The 18,321-nt window shown below is 40.2% G+C and overlaps 1 protein-coding gene across 7 annotated transcripts in view; it reads left to right on the plus strand.

Annotated features, from left to right (window-relative positions):
- The window catches only part of LOC113058622 (forkhead box protein P2-like), a 97,529-nt gene that overhangs the window by 29,228 nt on the left and 49,980 nt on the right, over window positions 1–18,321 (plus strand). The window contains exons 1-2 of one of the 7 annotated variants that reach the window (XM_026226713.1): window positions 2,076–2,160; window positions 10,525–10,702. The exons of 1 other annotated variant lie outside the window; for it this stretch is intronic. In XM_026226713.1, coding sequence (XP_026082498.1) covers window positions 10,535–10,702 — 168 coding nt within the window. In that variant the 5' untranslated portion in view covers window positions 2,076–2,160; window positions 10,525–10,534. 5 more of the 7 variants (XM_026226704.1, XM_026226684.1, XM_026226732.1 and 2 more) reach the window with 5 other exon arrangements.

Here is an 18,321-nt window from a genome sequence, read left to right on the forward strand (position 1 = left end):
CCCAAAATTGTAAAAATAGCTTTTTATTAGCAATTGACAATCCTGTCAGATTTCAAAACTGACACAAGGGGGAGGTAACACCTCTGGTAATCGACCAAGGGACATAATTCAAATATCATCCCATTAAACATTAATATTTACCATGCATGAGTTTAAATTGTGGTTTTGGTGTTCTCACTTGTGTGATTGTGAAATAAAAATAGGATTTAGATGTTCAGTGTTGTTTAGGGGTGTGATTTTTGCCACTATGAAGGAGCCTATTGATATCATGGCTCCAAAAAGGCCCAGTTTCCCACTCTGGACACCTTGCAGAGACTCGGGTCAGGGCATTTTGTGTCTGCTTTAATTGAAAATTAATAGTTAAGGGGGTTGCCATGGAAATTATGCCAGCGCTCAGAGACACCAGCTCTGCCATCACACGAGTCCATCCCCCATCACCCGACACTTTCTTCTGCGTGCGCTCGAGAGCCGCTGCTGGAATTGTTAGTCCTCATTGACCTTGCGGTCCAAAGCCCTGTGAAATGAGGAGGAAAAAAAGAGAGGGAGTTAAGTGATAAACAGACGGAATAAAACCAGATATGAGTGAGAACTGAGAGTAGCTAACAAGCCCTAAAAGCTAAAGCGGCCTGTTTGTCTCGTGAAGTGAAGGTTAGTGCGCAATGTAGCCTTATAGCATTTGGGTCAGAATGTAAATATGACGCATTAGACACAATTCCTGCAGTGACGCTTGAAACCTAGAGGCCTTCCATGCCTGCCAGTACAACCATTTACACTTCCTCATTGAGCCTTTGCCCTAGTCTGGAGGTCCAAAAAAAACGCGTTGACTTGAGCCTAGCGCTTTCTAATGATATTGTACAGTTAAAATATGCAGTTAATCTGCTGCTTGGAGCCTGTTATATCATGCTCAGAGTTGGATGTTCAAGTGGTCTTAAGGTGCATAGGAGTTTTTTTTAGCTAAATAAATCTGTCATGCTTGGCTTGGGTGGATCGTGCACAACGTGAAAGTTCTCGCTCACCATCATGTGTGCATATTTGAAAGAACTTCTACAGTTGTATATGAAGTAATTGATTTTATTAGAGCTTGAATATGGAATTGCTTAGTTGTCCATTTCCATATAAATCTTGCTTTTGCGTCAGTCTTTTGTATTTAAAACCTGCTCGTTCACATCTCCCCCATTTAATAACAGCTGGTTCCTCGCTCTCGTTCCAGCGGCGTCTACGCAAACGTTCCCCTCACTTTTCAATCTCCATGTGGCGATGGGAAGCCTGCAGCAGATGGACTTGGTTTTGCATCTGCCGCGTGCAGACTGGCCTTTGTACTCCTCTCCTGGGGGAGAGCGTGGCTTTCGTCTCTGCGAGTGGATTCCTGTCTGCGGGAGCAGCTAGGAGAAACATCTGTGGCATGCGGGGCGAGAGAATGAGAAAAAAGGGTTGACAAACACCAGTAGTTTACAATTACTGCAGATATGAAAGCTAAAGATTTTGAAAGTTTAATTACATGCAGTAAATGAGAAAATATGCATGTGTAAAAACAAATTTGCAAACCCATCTGATTTCCAAGCTTTTTTGGTCCTTCCTCACTCAAATACTTCCCTCGTAGGACTTTTTTGGGATAGTTTGACCTAATAAGGAAAGCAGCAGCAGGCGTATTTATTTATTATTGCCACAATACTATCACTCAACTTGCTAAAGTAGCCCTCCATCCATCTCGAAAGTGGAAAAAAAGGAAACACAGGAAAAAGAAGTGCCACCCCTCCACCTCCCCACCCTGACAATCAAACCGCTGATTTTTGTGTACGATTAGTCCTCGGGTGCCAAAACAATCAGAGGTCTGCTTGATTTGTTTTAATTGCAGGCGTAAAAATGCCACGGGTTTCTCTGACGTGATCGGGCAAGAGGCACTCGTGTAAATACCGCTGTAAATAGTTCACTGATGATGGCTTTGACAGTGAATGTCAGCTAGTTTTTTCTTTCTTTCATTCTTTGTACCCCCCACCTCTCTCCCCCCCTCCTATTTTTTTTTTTCGTGCTCTGATGCTGTTGCCTACCAGTGGCATCCTATTCCTCATTTTTGATGCAAGTTAATGCTTCAAGGCTTCTAAGAATATCTTCAAATGCCTCTACCTTCAGGGAGTGAGATTGTGTGTCGTTCCTCAAAAGGTAGGTTACTTTTTCTTCCCGGCTGAGATTGTTGCATGTTTTGGTTTTTTATTTAGGAAAACGCAAAGCTCAGTAGTTTTGACTTGCAAGAAGATCACATGCAGGCTAATCTCAATGAATACAAAAAAAAAGCAGGCAGGAACACGTACCTCACGTTTTTAGGGGCTCGGGATGTCATCCGCAGCTGGTCGTGTGTGTTAAGTCCCCTCTCAATTGGAGTCCGAATGCAGGAGAAAAATAGGAGAAGGAGAGAGAGAAAGCTTGTGTGCGTGTGCCGCAAGCCGCGCGCTCAAATGAGAGCAGTGAGAGGCTGCTGGCGGAGCGCGATCCGAGTCCTCGGCTCCGTGCGCAGGCTGTGAGAGACGCTGGTGCGCACAGTCACTCACACACACACACTCTCACACACTCGCTTCTTTCAGTCAGCAACTCGGTCAGCAAGACGAAAGACTTCCTTTTTTCTTTTCTTTTTTTAAATTAAAGAAGAGGGAGAGAGACATTTTTGAAGAGCATTTTTAGATTAGGAAGCCCAGAAGCAGTAAAACCTGCAATAATTATTTGCATTTTCAGATAATTTTCGGAGAGATTTAATGCTAATGATGCCAGTATTTCCAGTGCGTCACAAAGGCAGAAAAGCTCCAGGTCAGGGTGACACATTTCCATTTTAGGCACTTTTTTCAACACCACCCCTCGTTCCTGGCCGGTCGCACGGCTTCCCAAAGCCCCGCGTCTCCTATTGGGCCCTGTCTGCACGCTGTCGTAATTGCTCGGTGACAAGTGGAGATGAAGGAATAATTGTCAGGAGATAGGGGTCGTTTTTTTTTCTTCTTTTTTTCTTTTTTTTTTTAATGGGTGCACTGCCGATTTAAGTATGCATGAGCGACGCGTGAGGGACGGGGCCAAAGAGGTGCTTGTTTATGATGCGAGTCTGTATAAACACAGTTGGAGTGATGACACTGATAATCGCACGCTCTTCCCCGTGACGCCCGACTCTCCGCGAAACACCCTCTCCAGCCTGCTGTCCCACACCGCTCACCTGCAGGTAATAAAAACACCTTTTCCTCCATCCATCCATGCTTTCCTGCTTTCATCCCTCCATCGGGTCTTTTCACTCTCGCTGTCATTCCTCAAGGCTTGTGCCATGCTCCGGCTTGGTTTGTGGGCTGCTTTCATCTGTGGGTTAATTGCTGGTGATAATGGCAATGACGATAATGAATGTGGTTTTGTGCGGGTGTGTGCGCGCGTGCCATTAAGTGTGTGTGAGTGTGTGCTGAAGAACAGTGTGCTTTGACTTTGCCTAGTTGGTGATTTTATTTGAAGCGAAGTGTTTGTGGAGTTTACAGCATGTTGGTGGGATATTAAATCATTTGAGCAATTGTATAGTTTATTTTTTTTGTCAGCTGTATATTAAGAGATGAATCATTTTAAACAGCTGTTGTCCTTTTTGTAGGGTAATAATTGTACAATTCTAATTACATGTACGTGTGTGTTTTTTATTTCTTTTTTATGGTTTTATATATTTATTAAAGAGTTAAGATTACACAGTCACCTAAAACTTAAACGAGCCTGTCCCATTTAGGAGGTGGGGTCAGTAAAATGATTAGCCCTCAAGTACTAATTATCCCTCTCAAAGGCGGGCAGATGATTTGTTTACTTAAATATTCATAAGGGCGAGCAACGCTCGCTATTGGGCTATTGTGAGCATATTATTACGTTTTATATGGCTTTGTGCTGGAATGTGGACGTGGTCTTCTTTATAATTTAATACCCTGATGCATAATGAGCTGCATGATTAGTACATACTATATAGAGAATCAGATGGATCATTTACATTGTTCTCATGAGTCTGTGTAATATCTTGTTTAGTGCGATAAAATTAAATGCTGCATATTTGGAGCTTTTTTTTATGCAAATCTCCTGAGCTTTTTCAATGCCTCATTGTACACTCTCTCCAAAAATAAATAAAAAGAAAACCACAAACAAACCAAAAAAGTAAATATGAATTTCAAAAATTGTTTAATCAAAACACATGTTTACCTACGTTTTGTATGTGCTAATTAACACCGCTCATTAACTAAGGCGGGTATTTGTTTTGAAAGTTTAACCAATCACTTTGTTATGCTAATTGTGATGTAATTTAATTTGAGTCCCGTAATGATGATGCCGCTATTATCCCCATAAATGATGCAGTTAAGCATCACAGCCTTATTTGCATGTGCTTGAAGGGGGAAGCTGGATGAGACGACGCCAGCATCACTCTCGTTTTCCTCCCTCTGTTCTCCCGCGTCCCTCCGGGTCCTCCTCGGCCTGTCTGCGCTCATTGATGATCAGCCTTTTTTATCTGATATTTTAATGCGAAATGAGTCGACTGGTTACTCTTGCTGCACAGATGTAAATTAAATAATTGAAATACCAGACTATTAAAAAATGCAAATGGATTTCTTCAGTCGAGGCATCATCACACAGTGAAGTCATGGAGAAACGATTGATTTGTGTTTCAATTTTTTTTTTTTTTTTGTGCGCATGTGTGCATTGTACTAGTTTGCAATCTACCTCCTTGAGTTCACATTTGCACATCAAAGTGCTTCTTTGTTGGCGAGAGGTTAATTTTTAATCCATTGATTTCATGGCCTCTGGTTTGGACATGCAGATGGTGACTGATTAGTTAGTGTGTGTGTGGCTGGCATGCGTGTGCTTGAGTTCCTGCAGTCGTGTGGTTGAATTTTTAAGAAAAAAAAATCAATTTGAAAGTCCTGCAAGAGCCGCTTCCCTCCTTAAATGCACTTCTGAGAACCCTTCAGCCCGGGCTCTCGCTCTGTGACTAAGTCTCCCTTAAAGACTGCCCATTATCTATTTTGTTGAGGTTTTAGACTCAGGGTAATTTTCCTCGGGAAAGATTATTTTTCTCTCGACCAATCTCGCCTGTTACCGCCCTAATTGGTTACATAAATCTTGTCGGGTATGAATGAGAAATGTTGGGGTGTTGTCAAGTGTAATCTTCACCCTTATTTACCAATTCATTAAGATCTATCGATGCAGGACCGGGCCGAAAGAATGACAACATAAATCAGAGCAGTGCGACATAATGACCCTAATCAGCCTCAAATAAGTGGAAACGTCACCATGAGCTATGTCTCTCCGCGGCTTCGTGTCTGTGTGGCGGCACCAGGGCCGTCCCGGTCGTTAACGCGGCAGCGTGTCCCAGGCAGGGGCGAGTGTGCTTGCCCCCTCCACCCCAAGGCTTTTAATCTCGCCCCACATGCAGCCAGTGTCACAAAGGATAATTGCAGCATGAAATGAAATGAAATATGCGTTTGAGGCAGGTAAATAGTGTAAGACTTAGACGATGGATAAATAGTGGGAAAGAGAGCGAGGGAAAGACTTTCTCTTCCTGCTAGAGATGATTGGAGCAGACAATGGGGCCTCCTACTTTTATAGGTCAATTACTGGTTGATTAGCTGGGCTGAGTTAATTAAAGAAATTACCCAAAATGCAAGTGCAGGGACTGCTTGATGAGATGCCAGCATCACTGTCTAGTCACCCACTTTTGGATCTGCTTTCGTCCGAGAGGGAGGTGCTTGCTGGGTAGAATTTGAATGGAATGGAAAGACTTGAAACACTAAGTTTTTTTTTTTGTTTTGTTTTTCGGAAGTGCTGGAAAATCTGAACGAAAATCCGGCTTTTTAGGTCACGTTGTTTTAGCATTTATGAATTATGTGTGTTTTTATTTCTCAAGGATTTGGTTTTGTTTCAGGGCTTCTTCAGGATTTATCGCAGTTTTCTTTGTCCCCTTAGTCTGTGCTTTTCTCTCTCTCTCTCTCTCTCTCTCTCTCTCGCTCTCTCTCTCTCTCTCTTTCTTTTCATCTCCCTCTCCTTTTCTCCTTCTTTTAATGTAAATAGCCCAGAATTAAGTTCTGAACATTCAGCACTGAATGAATCGAATCACAGATGGTCTATTTATCGTGAATTGAATTTTTTTTTTCTTGAATGTGTTCTCATTTTACCACTGATAACAACACTTGATTCAGTTACTTTGCATACTATTAATCCTGAAAAGCGATGTATTCATCCTCCCTTTTCATTTTTGAACTCGTGGTATAAATATGATTTCCCACGTGCTCTTTTTACTCTATAATCTCGTCCATTGTGAATCACTTTGAAATCCCTCTATCTGAGAAGAGGGGGCCTGTAATATTACAGTACATTCCAGTTTAGAGGAGAGTCATTAACGGTGTACGGCAACCCCTAAGAGCCAAAAAAGACTGCTGGCATGCACAGTTGAACTTTTAAAGAGCATTTTTAGCTGTTCAGTGGTATTTCTTTAATTAGCATATTCTCAATTTCACATGTAGTACAGATACACTGGATGAAATACAAACTTTGCATCATCATTTTCAAAAGCTGGCATTTTGATTTATTAAGCATTTCCCTACTGTTTAATATTGGAGAATAGCAGAGCACTGCTTTATTTTGTATGCATTGTAACTTATGGCAATGATGAATTAATTTCAGTGGAGCACAGAATTTGTGATTATTTTAAATGGTATCCATATCTTAACTGAATCAGAGTGGGTGAAGCTAGCAGACTGTGAAATGTAATTTTTAGGGTTTTTTCCCATCTTTTTTCACCCTTCCTTGCAATGTTAGGATTCCGGGCACCTGAGCAATGCACTGATAATGACTAGGCTTCTTGGATCACGGAGTCTGCCTTTCCGATGCCTCCCTGAAATAATCATCAAGCTATTTTTCAGGTCTGTTCTGCATGTCCTATCAGGGGAGAGGGCAGCCGGTTTCCACGGGAGGGGTAAAATGAGTGCGTCTCGGCGAAAGTGGATGATTTCTGTTAGTGTGTGTGTGTGAAAGAAGGTGTTAATGTCAGAATCGCAGCCTCTGGTGCCCCTTTTCAGCGACTTGTATAAAACATGTCCCGCGGTTTCCGAGCGCTTTAGATGATGGAGAGCTTAGAATCATGATATCCAAGCTCCGATAAGAAGGGTGCCATATTTAATAAAGAGGCAACATTTGTGATTGTAAAATCAGATCAGCTCAAACCAGCATGAGTAACTTTACTCCTCCATGATGAGGAAGGAGTGTGTGTGTGTGTATGAGAAACATCTGGGCTATATTTGTGGCTTTCCCTCCCCACACCTTTCTTTGCAAACCCACCCACCCAAAATCACAGGCGTAGCCCTTGAATGCATTGTCAGAATCCTGTCTAATGGAAAGGACAGATTTGCACAGCCTACGATTCGAGGGCAAACATTTACACAGCCAGAAAGGAATTGCAAGCGTGGTACTGTTACAGCGTTTAAAGCACAAAAAACACACAAGTGAGAAAAGAAACGGATCCAAATAACATCTTTTATTCCAGAAATGCAGCAATTTGGTTTTTATCAACCTTCTTGAATACACACTGACTTTCTTTTAGCTGACTACTGTTATCATGATGATATGGGTAATAGCTCAGTGTTTATTGCAAGATTTTGCCAGTGTCAAATGGGCTGGAGTTTGTCCACACTAAAAGACTAGCAAGGGCTGTAAATATGTTCCAGTACCACGAACGCTTGACCCCAGTGGGTTTTTAGGAAAAGACAGTGTGTTATAATGACAGGCAGGTGGCCCCAAGGGTCAAAGACAGAGAAATGGGGGTCCTACACTAGACATGAACAAAGACAGACTTTGGGTGCTGGCTTTGCTCCCTCTCTCTCTCTTTCTCTCTCTCATTCACTTGCGCACCTTCTCTTCGTCTATCTCTCTCAGGCGGTACAGTACTGTACTAGACTCTCTCCTTCACTCAGTGTCATTCAGACACATAACCCCCCCACCGCCATCCTCCTCGCGTCCGCTTCATTGCGTGGAAACGATCGTGAGCGAGGATGTGTTTCTAATTGACATTGTAATTGGCAGATTTGGATGCTGCCTTCAGATGGCTAATTAATTTATCTCACCGCTGTCATTAAGGTTAAAGCAGCACCTGATCTCTCTGAATACACTTTGCATACATCTGCATGAGCATTACTTTGGTTAGACACCTACATGCCAGTTGTGGATCATGTGGATTTAGAGGATACAGTGTTAATAATGTGTGTTTCTATAATGACAGGATCAGTATTCCGCGTCATTAAACCCAAAACCAAATTTGAAGAAAAAAAAAAAAAAGTCTTTCTTTTTTTTTCTCCTCCTTCCCAATATTACATCAAAATGTCATCCATTCTTTAGTTATTTTAAAACATGTGTGGAATAATGAGTTTGTAGAAATCATATTTGAATTTCCAAAGTGCAAACTGGGATTACACTGATCTGAAATGTAATTTTAATTAGCGTTTTCTTTTTTCTTTTTTAAAGGTTTGAGTAAGAACAGTGTCCTAAACTCGTCCCTCACTTTTTAGTCTCCTTCATTGTGGCATTAAAAAACACTCCATTACGTTGTTCATAAAATTCATGTAAAGGCAATCAAGCGGCCTTTCTCTGAATATTTTAAACATGGGGCATGTAAAATTTATGCCTAATTTGAATACTTATTAGTCGCCTAATCTCTACGGCAGCTTTGTGTTTCTTCAGGAGAGATTCGTCAGCCCTCACACTGTTCTGTCTCTCTCTCTCTCTCTCTCTTTCTCCTGGTCTGCTAATCTTCTGCACTTGTGTTTGTTCCCAAGTTGACCAGTGCATACTGGTTAGGTGGTGTTCTTTTTAAATAAATTAAAACTCTTGCTTCTAGTGTTTCTCATAAGACGCAAGCCGTGCTGTTAAAATGTCATTTGCTGATCTGAAAAGCAGCCGTGGATTAGAAGACTAAGTCTTTGTTGTGTCGTGTGTTTGATTAGTGCCGTTCCTCTTTTTTTTTTCTTTTTTTTTTTTATGTCTCTGCTGTCGAGTTACTGTACGCTCTCATTCAAGGATCGCTGCTAATTGTCCATACGTAGCAGGTGACAAAATTGATGTGTTTAATCTGTGGAAAGAAGGATGGCGGAGCTGTCAGGAAAATAAATGAAAGTGTTGCTGGAAAAACGAATCCCTTCTAAACATTACACGAGATTAGGGCTATTTTATTGTGCATGCTCGCCATTAGTGTAATTAATATTGTTTATGTTTGAATGCGCTGAAATATGAGACAGCCCGTCATTATTTTGTGAGAAAAAACAAAATGTGTGATGGGAAGAGAGGAGGGGGTTCGATGAATATGTGAATGTCGGAGTGTGTATTAAGACTCTTGTGGGTGTATTAGCTATGCAGAACACACCTTGAATTGCATTTGTTGGGTCGGACGATTCTTTTATTTATTGCAAAGATCTCCACAGATCTTAGCAGGGTTCCTGTGAACATACACAACATTTATGCAAGGAAAATGATAAAACATTTATTACCAGAGAAGAGGTAATATGCATAATTTATGCTGTTTTTAGCACAATCATTAGTGATATTCGTGAAAGAATTTTGAGCCACCACTCTCCCCTGTTTTCATATCTAATAGATGGCAGGGAAAATTAATTTAATATCTTTTCATTTATTTGACAGAGTAAAAATTGACGTATTTTTTTTTTTTTTTTTCTCTGTTTGAATTTGGTGTTTGAATTTTAATTGTGTTCGGCGGACGGCACTAAATATACGGAAATAATGAATATTTGAATATGTGATTAAAAGAAAAAGGAGAAAGGGAACTAGTCTATATGTGACAAGCTTTTTTCTCTCATCATTTGACTAGCAGGTGAATTTTATATAGCTTCAGCTAAAAGAAAAGACCATTATATCGTTCATCACCGTACAGAAGCATGTGATTTGTAATTCCCCCTCTTCTCCCCTCACCTCCTGTACCAAATTTTAATTTTGCATGATTAGCTGTGCGTCATTAAGCAACTCCGTTCAGTCGAGACGCAACGGGGATATTTTAAGACGTTTGAACAGGGGGAAAAAAGGCTTCATACGTGTTATATTTCAAATATGCTCCTTTGGAAATTATTCACACCACATTAAATTCACTAAATGTATTTTTAAGCACACCATGTGATGTTTATCTGTGTGTGTGATGGTCGATATGCAAAAAAAAGGAAATATTTTTTTTTTTTAAAAGCATGCATTAAGCAAAATGAAACAATAAATAAATAGAAGGCAGGAAGAAACGTGCATCTCTTTGTATTGCTTCATTTACACAGTGAATGCATAATTCCACCCCCTCCCCCCGTTAAATGCTTTAATTTGCAAAGGGAGCAGGGGTTGATAATGGAAAGCTTTTTTTTTTCTTTCTTGCCCCCATTTTTCCTTTTACTTTTTTACCCCCCCCCCCCCCCCCCCCCCCCCCCTCCCTTTTTAGGAGGCAACTAAAGGGGATTGTAACAAGAGCCTTAACCGGTGCCTCTTAATCACTTCTAGGTATTAAGTCATGATGCAGGAGTCGGCCAATGAGACAATAAGCAACAGTTCAATGAGTCAAAATGGAATGAGCATCCTAAGCAGCCAATTAGATGCTGGCAGTAGAGATGGAAGATCAAGTGGGGAGACGAGCAGTGAAGTAAGCGCAGTCGAGCTGCTGCATCTGCAACAACAGCAGGTAAGTTGCGTCTCTCTCCCCCCTCGTCCGTTGTCATCCGCCGCGCTCTGTCTCTTTCTCTCTCTCCCTCCCTCTCTCTCTCTCTCTCTCGCTGGCTTTCACATAGGGCTCAGCAGGCAGCTATTTGACTGACACCCTTCAGTTGTGCACATTTAGACAGGAACTGGACTGTTTTATTGTTTTATTCTTGTTTTTACTGTATTTTAGTGCTTATTTAGTGGTGGTTTACATTTAAGTTTAGTGTAATGATACGGATTTCAAGAGTTTAGTGCAGAAATCTGGTTGAATTTGGGCTGTTTTTGACTACTGTTTTGTAGGTGTTTTGGTGCTTCTGTGCAAGAAGCGTACTGGCTGAGTTTGCCAAGCATGTTGTGTGTGAAGTACGGAGCCTTGCTCGTGTTTCTTTGTTTGTGGCCACTAGAGGGCCTCCTTATTTGACTTCACAACACCTTTACAGCTCGTTCACTCCAGAAACCCCAACTGACCAGTGCATGTTGTATTTGTTTCAAAATATATATAGGGGATGTTTGCATAATTATTTTGACTTCAGAAACAGCACAGTTGTGTACTGTATGCATGTATGTATGTGTCTCGGTGCAGTGAATGATGGGTTTGACAGCTCACCAAAAGAGAAGCATGAGAGGTCAGGCTGAGCTCAGGGTTAGTCTGCTGGCGGTGTGGAGTGTGTGTTCACTTATTCACTCGCAAGTGTGTCATTGGATGTGAGTATGTGTCTGAAAACAGAATTTGTGATTCCTCAGGCACTGTTTGTTGTGTTTTCAAGGATTTAAGTAAGACTTTCAATACTTTTTCCATGTTTTTTGTTGCCATGTGAATGTTTACTACTAAAATGCTAAGAAGTAGGCCAAATAATTCCGCAATTATTGATTTTATATTTTTAATGTATATTTATATATTTTTGTATATATAATTCCTAATAGTATTTTCTTTTCTTTTTTTTTTCTTTTTTTTTGGCAGTTTAAGTTTATAGCTATTAAACAGCAGTTGTTTTTATTACTATGACTGTGTGTGTGTGTGTGTGTGTGTGTGTGTGTGTGTAATATCCGTCCTGGTGACAGCAGCTGAAAGCAGCCCATGGGCCCGTGGGTAAGACAGGATCAGTGTAGCAGAGTGAAGTGTGTCCTGCGGCTCTTTGTGGGCCCCTCCGAGCGCCCCCCCTTCATAGCCACCCTCTCCAGCTGGTGATTACAACGGCACCCCCATCTCACGGCCTCTCCTCCCATTCATCATCACACCGGCCGTCTCTCTCGCTCTCTCTGTGTCTCACACACGCGTCTGATTGGGGTCAACCCCCCCTGCTTTCTCATTACTGACTTCTGTTTTAACCTGCACACTTCAGCGTGTGCGAGATCAGTGCTCGGTGGTTAATGCTGGGTCCTACAAAAGTGTTTTTGTAAACTTGTATCAAAACCATTATTGATAATGGTTCATATTTGTGAATTATTAGTCGTTGATCGATGATGTTTTATCATTTTTATAACTATTATAAACCTATTGAAATATTAAACAATGAACATCTTAACTATAGGTTTATATTAATTATGCAAATGTCAATATCTATATATTATATATTTGGTTTGTATTTATTATGATCAATATATTATAAACCAACTCAAAAAATGAAGTGTTAAATAATATTATGTATTCTAATGAATTATTGTAATTTAAAATTAGAGATAGATGTTTTATATAAAATATTTTTTTATTGTTACAGTAAGCACACATAATTATAAAAAATAAAAATGAAATATTGATATTCTAAATATGAATGTATATAAATGTGCATTTAATGTAAAATAAATAACAAAAATTTGTATATACAATAAATTGTATATTCAGTGTCATTATTAAACAGAATACAGTAAAAGCCATTAAAACAACTAGCCTTCAGCTAAATGATGATGATTACTGTTATTATATTCATTATTATATAATAATCACTGTTATTGTTGTTTCTTGTTGGTAGAAAGTTAATGTTGTTTTTATTGTTTTGCTATTACTGTACACACAAATAGAAATAAAAGTGATAATATTACTGCAATTATTAGTATTAATAATACAAATAATGTTGTTGTTGAACATGTTAGTTTAACAAGTTAACAATAGATTACAATAACAAATAACATTGATCTTGCTTTATTCAATTGTAAAAGTTTCATTTTATACATATTTAATTCTATTCCTTTTATTTATCATTATATTATATTAATACAGTGTTATTATTCCTGTATTACTTGAATAGATTTAGTGTTATCTGTCTGTAGATAACCCACACTAAGAGTGGAAGAAAAGGGCAGTGTAAGCAGAAAGAGTGAAGAGAGGAGAGATAAGTGCCATAGAGACAGTGGAGAGAGTGACAATGTTTGACTTCCAGAGAGCGAGCGGGAGAGCGCAGACAGACGCATTGAAATGAGTGGGCCAGCTAACAGGCCTCGGGAGGCTTTTTAAACGGAGGCCAGGTGCTGTTAACTTCACACACTTCCTGCACAATTCCCTCTCACACACGCCACAGTCAGAGAATTCCTACACATCCGCTTAATAACCACCTAGATCTCTGAGTTTGGTGCTGTGTGTGAAAGAGAGAGAGAGATGAAACAGTCCAGTTAAAAATGGCCGTTAGTAATTGAACTATTGAATATTTTTGTCCATTGCCAAACTTTCTTACTCAGAAAAAAACATTCAGAAATTTCAAATTGCCTTCTGATCTTTTTTTTTTTGTTTTATTATTATTATTATTATTATTTATTAACAATTTTTACATTTTACATTCAGTTTTACAGTGTGTTGTGGCTATATTTCTGCCAACATTTTCAGAGACAGTTTTACATTTGCTATACATTATATTTCCATAATAATCTTATGAAAGAAGCATTGCAGCATTGAAGTTTTTTTTTTTCATGTTTCTGCAAGAATGGTGGTAAAGGACCTGGACGTCATCGATCTGTAGGCTGTTGTTAAATGAGCTTTTAATGTTGTAATATTTATAATGATGTGTGCATACAAGAATGTGTTTGCATTGATCTGTTGATAATGTGGTGTGATATAATGGAACCTCTAGATGAATGTTTTAGTATAATAATCTGTGATCATATGGATGTATAGTGTATAGTTAGCCCAGGGGCGTTCCCTCCGAGGTAAGGGAGTCAGTGTCTCCTCAAAAAATTGGATGACAAAATAATCAATATTACAAACCTAAATCGCAAATATTACTAAATACGACATTACAATTTTATAAAGTAACACTGTCCAACAGCGACACCAGCAGGTAAAGTTACAGCGGAGGCCTAAATATCTATACATGTGTGTGTGTGTGTGTGTGTGTGTGTGTGCAACTTCTGCCTCATTTTAAAACACCACCACACACCACTGAGTTAGCTGTACTCTGCAATTTAACTTCCTGTCCTTAGAGGAAGTTCTCTGTGGTATATTAGTAAAAAGGGTGCCATTATAAAATCCACATGCCATGCATTTTGTTTTCATTCATTAAAATTCAGTTATAGATTCTGCAGTATTTTATACTATATAAACATGCCATTGGCTCATGGAATATTTCTGTTTTATTTATTTATATTTAGATCAGCCTCTTTCTTTTTATTAGCCACTCTTCCACGTGTATTTATGAATGTCGTGTCCAGATGCACAGGACATTGTTCATGTTATATTTTTCTCCCCTGCTAACAGTGATTGTTACAGGAAGTCACTGGCCCAGTGTAAAAATGACAGCAATTAACCCGACATTTTAGCTTGAGATGAGACGCCTGACAGCCAGTGTCAGCCATATTTTTCCCGTCTTCTCCAGGTGTAAGAGCAAATGAAATTGGAGGTAGTATCGCAGTTGAGGGAGCCACTTGGGGAGGAGGGAGGAGGTGTCCATGGAAAACGAATTATCTAAATAGGACTTATTTTGCACTTATTTACTTCATTTTCCACATAGATTTTCCTGGAAAATATCCATAAACAGAAGCATAACCGAGAAAAACCACAGTGCTAATTGATATTCAATGAGTCTTACTCCATCATCACACCACAAACACATTAACACACATGCATGCATTCAGAAGAGGTGGGAGGGAACGTCTCTAGGGGTCCATTGACTGTCATTCAGGAGTGGAAAGTAACAAAGTAACGCAGAGACGCCACACAAACAGCCAGTCTCGCTTCCGTCTCCCCCGCTGTCCACCGGGAGCTGCGAGTGCAACATCTTCAGGCAGGGTGATGACGGCTTTCGCCGCTCATCAGCCAAATAAAAGCCCCTCTGATGCAAATAGCGCTTTGCCCTTGAGCATAATTTAAAGCAGTAATCACCCCTGGAGTCTCTACCGTGCAGATAGTGAAAGTGAGGTGACTGTCTCATTTACACTCCAGCACAAAGAAGCTCATTAGCTTTATCACACCGGCCCGAGACTCCTCCACTACAGTGTGTAAATAACACACACACACATACAGTTTCATCAGAGCCACATTTCATAAAGCTTTCACAAAGGTTAATGCTAGAAACAAAATAAAACGCGTCTCAATGACTTTCCGTGGTTACTATTTCACTATCAGCAGACATCGTTTTGACATATAGAGGCGGGATGCTTCTCGCGATGACACTGCAAGATATAAGGCTCTCCGTGACGGATGTGCATGCTTCGTTTCTCCCTAGACGACAACAGGCATTATTCTATTATCACCATTGAGCTCAGATCCTGGAGTGGTCATTTGTGTTTAGGCCACATAACATGTGGCTGTATGGAATTTACAGTGCGCCTGCAGTAGTAACTCCATTTCCCATCGGCCTCTCCAGAGACCGAGTGAAATGTCAAGCCGTGGCTTTGAAAGAGAGATTGAGCGAGGGACAAGATGAGGAGGGGGGGATTTAGAGAAAAAGGAACAGAGTGAAATCTGCTGGAAACAAACACTCATGAACATTGCTCATGCTTGGGTGGCACTAGTAGCGTCATGGGGGGAAACACAGGTCAAAGACGTGCAGGTGAGACACACACACCTTCAGTCTTTGAGTTATGAATGAAATGAGCCACGTTTGCATATTTAGGGAACAAGGGCAATTTTTTTTTTTTTTTTGGAACAGAATTATTTATATATTGCAAAGGTGACTTATTACCTTACCAGTGCTTATGTAGTCCATCTTTGTTTTGTATTAAATATTAATACAATATTTTACAGTTTTATGTATTTGTACTTTTTATTTTATTGTTTTTCTATACTCTTATAAATACCCCTTTTTAATTTATACTTGTTGTATTTTGTTTTATTTAATTTGATACCACTTTATTGATTGAAGAAGGCTGATTGAGAAGGCTGGGAGCAAGTGGGATATTGGCAAATGTTATGACTCAATATTAGACTCTCCTTGTCCATGGCTCAATGTGTTAGCGTATGGGTTAACCATTACGCCATGACTCTGACCAGCCGCTTGTGTTTAGCAATTGCATTTAACCTCAGTGTGTAAATAAAACTCCAGCAGTCAGCCAGTCAAGATCAATGACCACTTCACATCTCATTTCCTGCTGTTTCGATGTTTTCCAACAGCCCTGCCTGTAGAAACGGCCCTCAGGGCAGAAGCCTCCACTGGAGACCAAAGTGACATACTTTTGCGTTTTAAGACTTTGGAGCAGGTGCTTATGGGTAGTGTAGTTCTTTCCCCAAACCTTGATCAACTGAACCAAAAGCTGTATTTCTCGAAGCAGGTGATTCAGAGCAAGGCTCCTGAGAGTTGGGAGTCATTCAGAGTCGCCTTGAACTCAGACGCAATAAAAACATGGTGAGGAAACTAGAGCATCCTGAACCTCATCCTCCCAGTATCTCTGACAGCCTATGACACCACAAACCATTTAACAGAGCTTAAAAAGCTCACATATGCAGATGCCCGGCGTCTTAAGCTGACAACCAAGAGGCAGGATTTTCTAGAAGGCAGCTTTGGAGCCTTGTGAATTTAACAAGCATGTCTAGTATTACAGTTTCTCTCCGGTTTATCCATGAATAGTAACAAATCAGCCTGTGAAACGCCTGCCTGGGGATGTTTGTATGTGAAGGTTTTCCGGAACAAATATTAAAATGATGTAAATCTGGTTAAGGAGTCAAGGGCTACTATTGCAAAAGCTGTTCTCTCCCCCCCCCCGTTCCCCCTGTTCCTCCCTCTTTCCCTCTTTCTATTTACTATGCACAAGGTAGTCAGATGTTGCCACTCTTCCACTTGAATATTTGAATTCCATAATGCTGGTAGAGAATGAGTGGGAGAGGGATCATATGAGTGGCGTCTGGCCTGGCTCATAGCTCACTGCCCCCAGACACTGAATACAAATGTAAGAGACCCTCTCAGCTTGCAGCTCTTCAGGGCTTTTCAACAAATGTTGTAAATAAGCCCAGCCTCAGCTCGCAAATACACAAGAGGCTTTTCAAATGCACGCACATGTCACTTAGCCCAGGCTTGCAGGCTATCTCAGTGGGTGTTATTTCTGGGGGCTCGTCCGGGACATTTTTATCTTTAAAGTGTAGGATCGATGCTATATCCCCTCTCCGTCGCTGTCATTTCAGCCCAAACATCTCCATCATGAGCCAGAAAACCACAGAGAGTGCACAAAAAACAAGAACTAGCAGCATACGCCAGCCACATTGTGCGTGAGAGGGATTGAGCGAACGTGGCGATAAGGAAATGCTGTCGTCGTATGCAAAACATGAATTAAGGTTGTGTGTGAGGCTTCATGCTTGATTTGACGCTAAGCTGATATTGCTTTCACGCTTAAATCTTCCAATGCTACTCCATTTCAATTGAAATGTGATTGTTATTGCTAGGGGTATTTACCAGGAGTTATTTGATGCATGAATTTGCCCGCTGGGTATTTTCTCAGTTGTGTGGCGACATGGGTGCTTGTTTCGGTTTGGCTTAAAAGAAGTTGCTACTAAAGCAATTAGCTGTGATTTTTACCATGATTAAGAGGTTTTGAGGACCTTTTATAAAACAATGGCACCAGCAATATGATCAGATACTGAAAATCAATATTCACAGACAAGTATTGTAGTTAAACTGCTTGATTTCGGTTGTGTAAATGTTGTCTGTTTTGATATGTGGCTCATCCAGTCTTATTTTATATCTCTTTTTTTATAATTATATGTGATATACTTCATGTTGTATATACAAGTTGTGGTTTACTGTGCCAGGCATGCATGTTCTTAGATGGTGACCTCTGTCATTTCTTTTGATGTAGATCGTAGTCACTTCTTTTTAACAGCCCATGTAATTGTCTAGTTATGATCAGACATGTTATGAAGGGAGTGATGATTCTTTAGGGATGTTCATCAAAGCATAGAAAGGGGAAAAAAGAATGACACAAGGGGGGGGGGGGTTCTCTCATGGTCGAAATAAGTCAACGACATTGTGATGAATTTTCTAGTTAGGAGAAATTACATCCACTAAGTTGAGCTACCTCAGCATGAAATTGAAAAAGAAGCATTTCTTGGCCATTTCCATTCTTGATTCAATGAAAGATGTAGATTAGCTGTGGGGAGGGGGAGGGAACTACAAAAGTATTACTTTTTCGTTCACGCTAGGTTTGTGAAATAAACCTCATAAAAGCCATATAGGCCCGTCAAAG

The sequence above is a fragment of the Carassius auratus genome, chromosome 4 (genome assembly GCF_003368295.1).
Source record: "Carassius auratus strain Wakin chromosome 4, ASM336829v1, whole genome shotgun sequence".
Classification (NCBI taxonomy): Eukaryota; Metazoa; Chordata; class Actinopteri; order Cypriniformes; family Cyprinidae; genus Carassius; species Carassius auratus.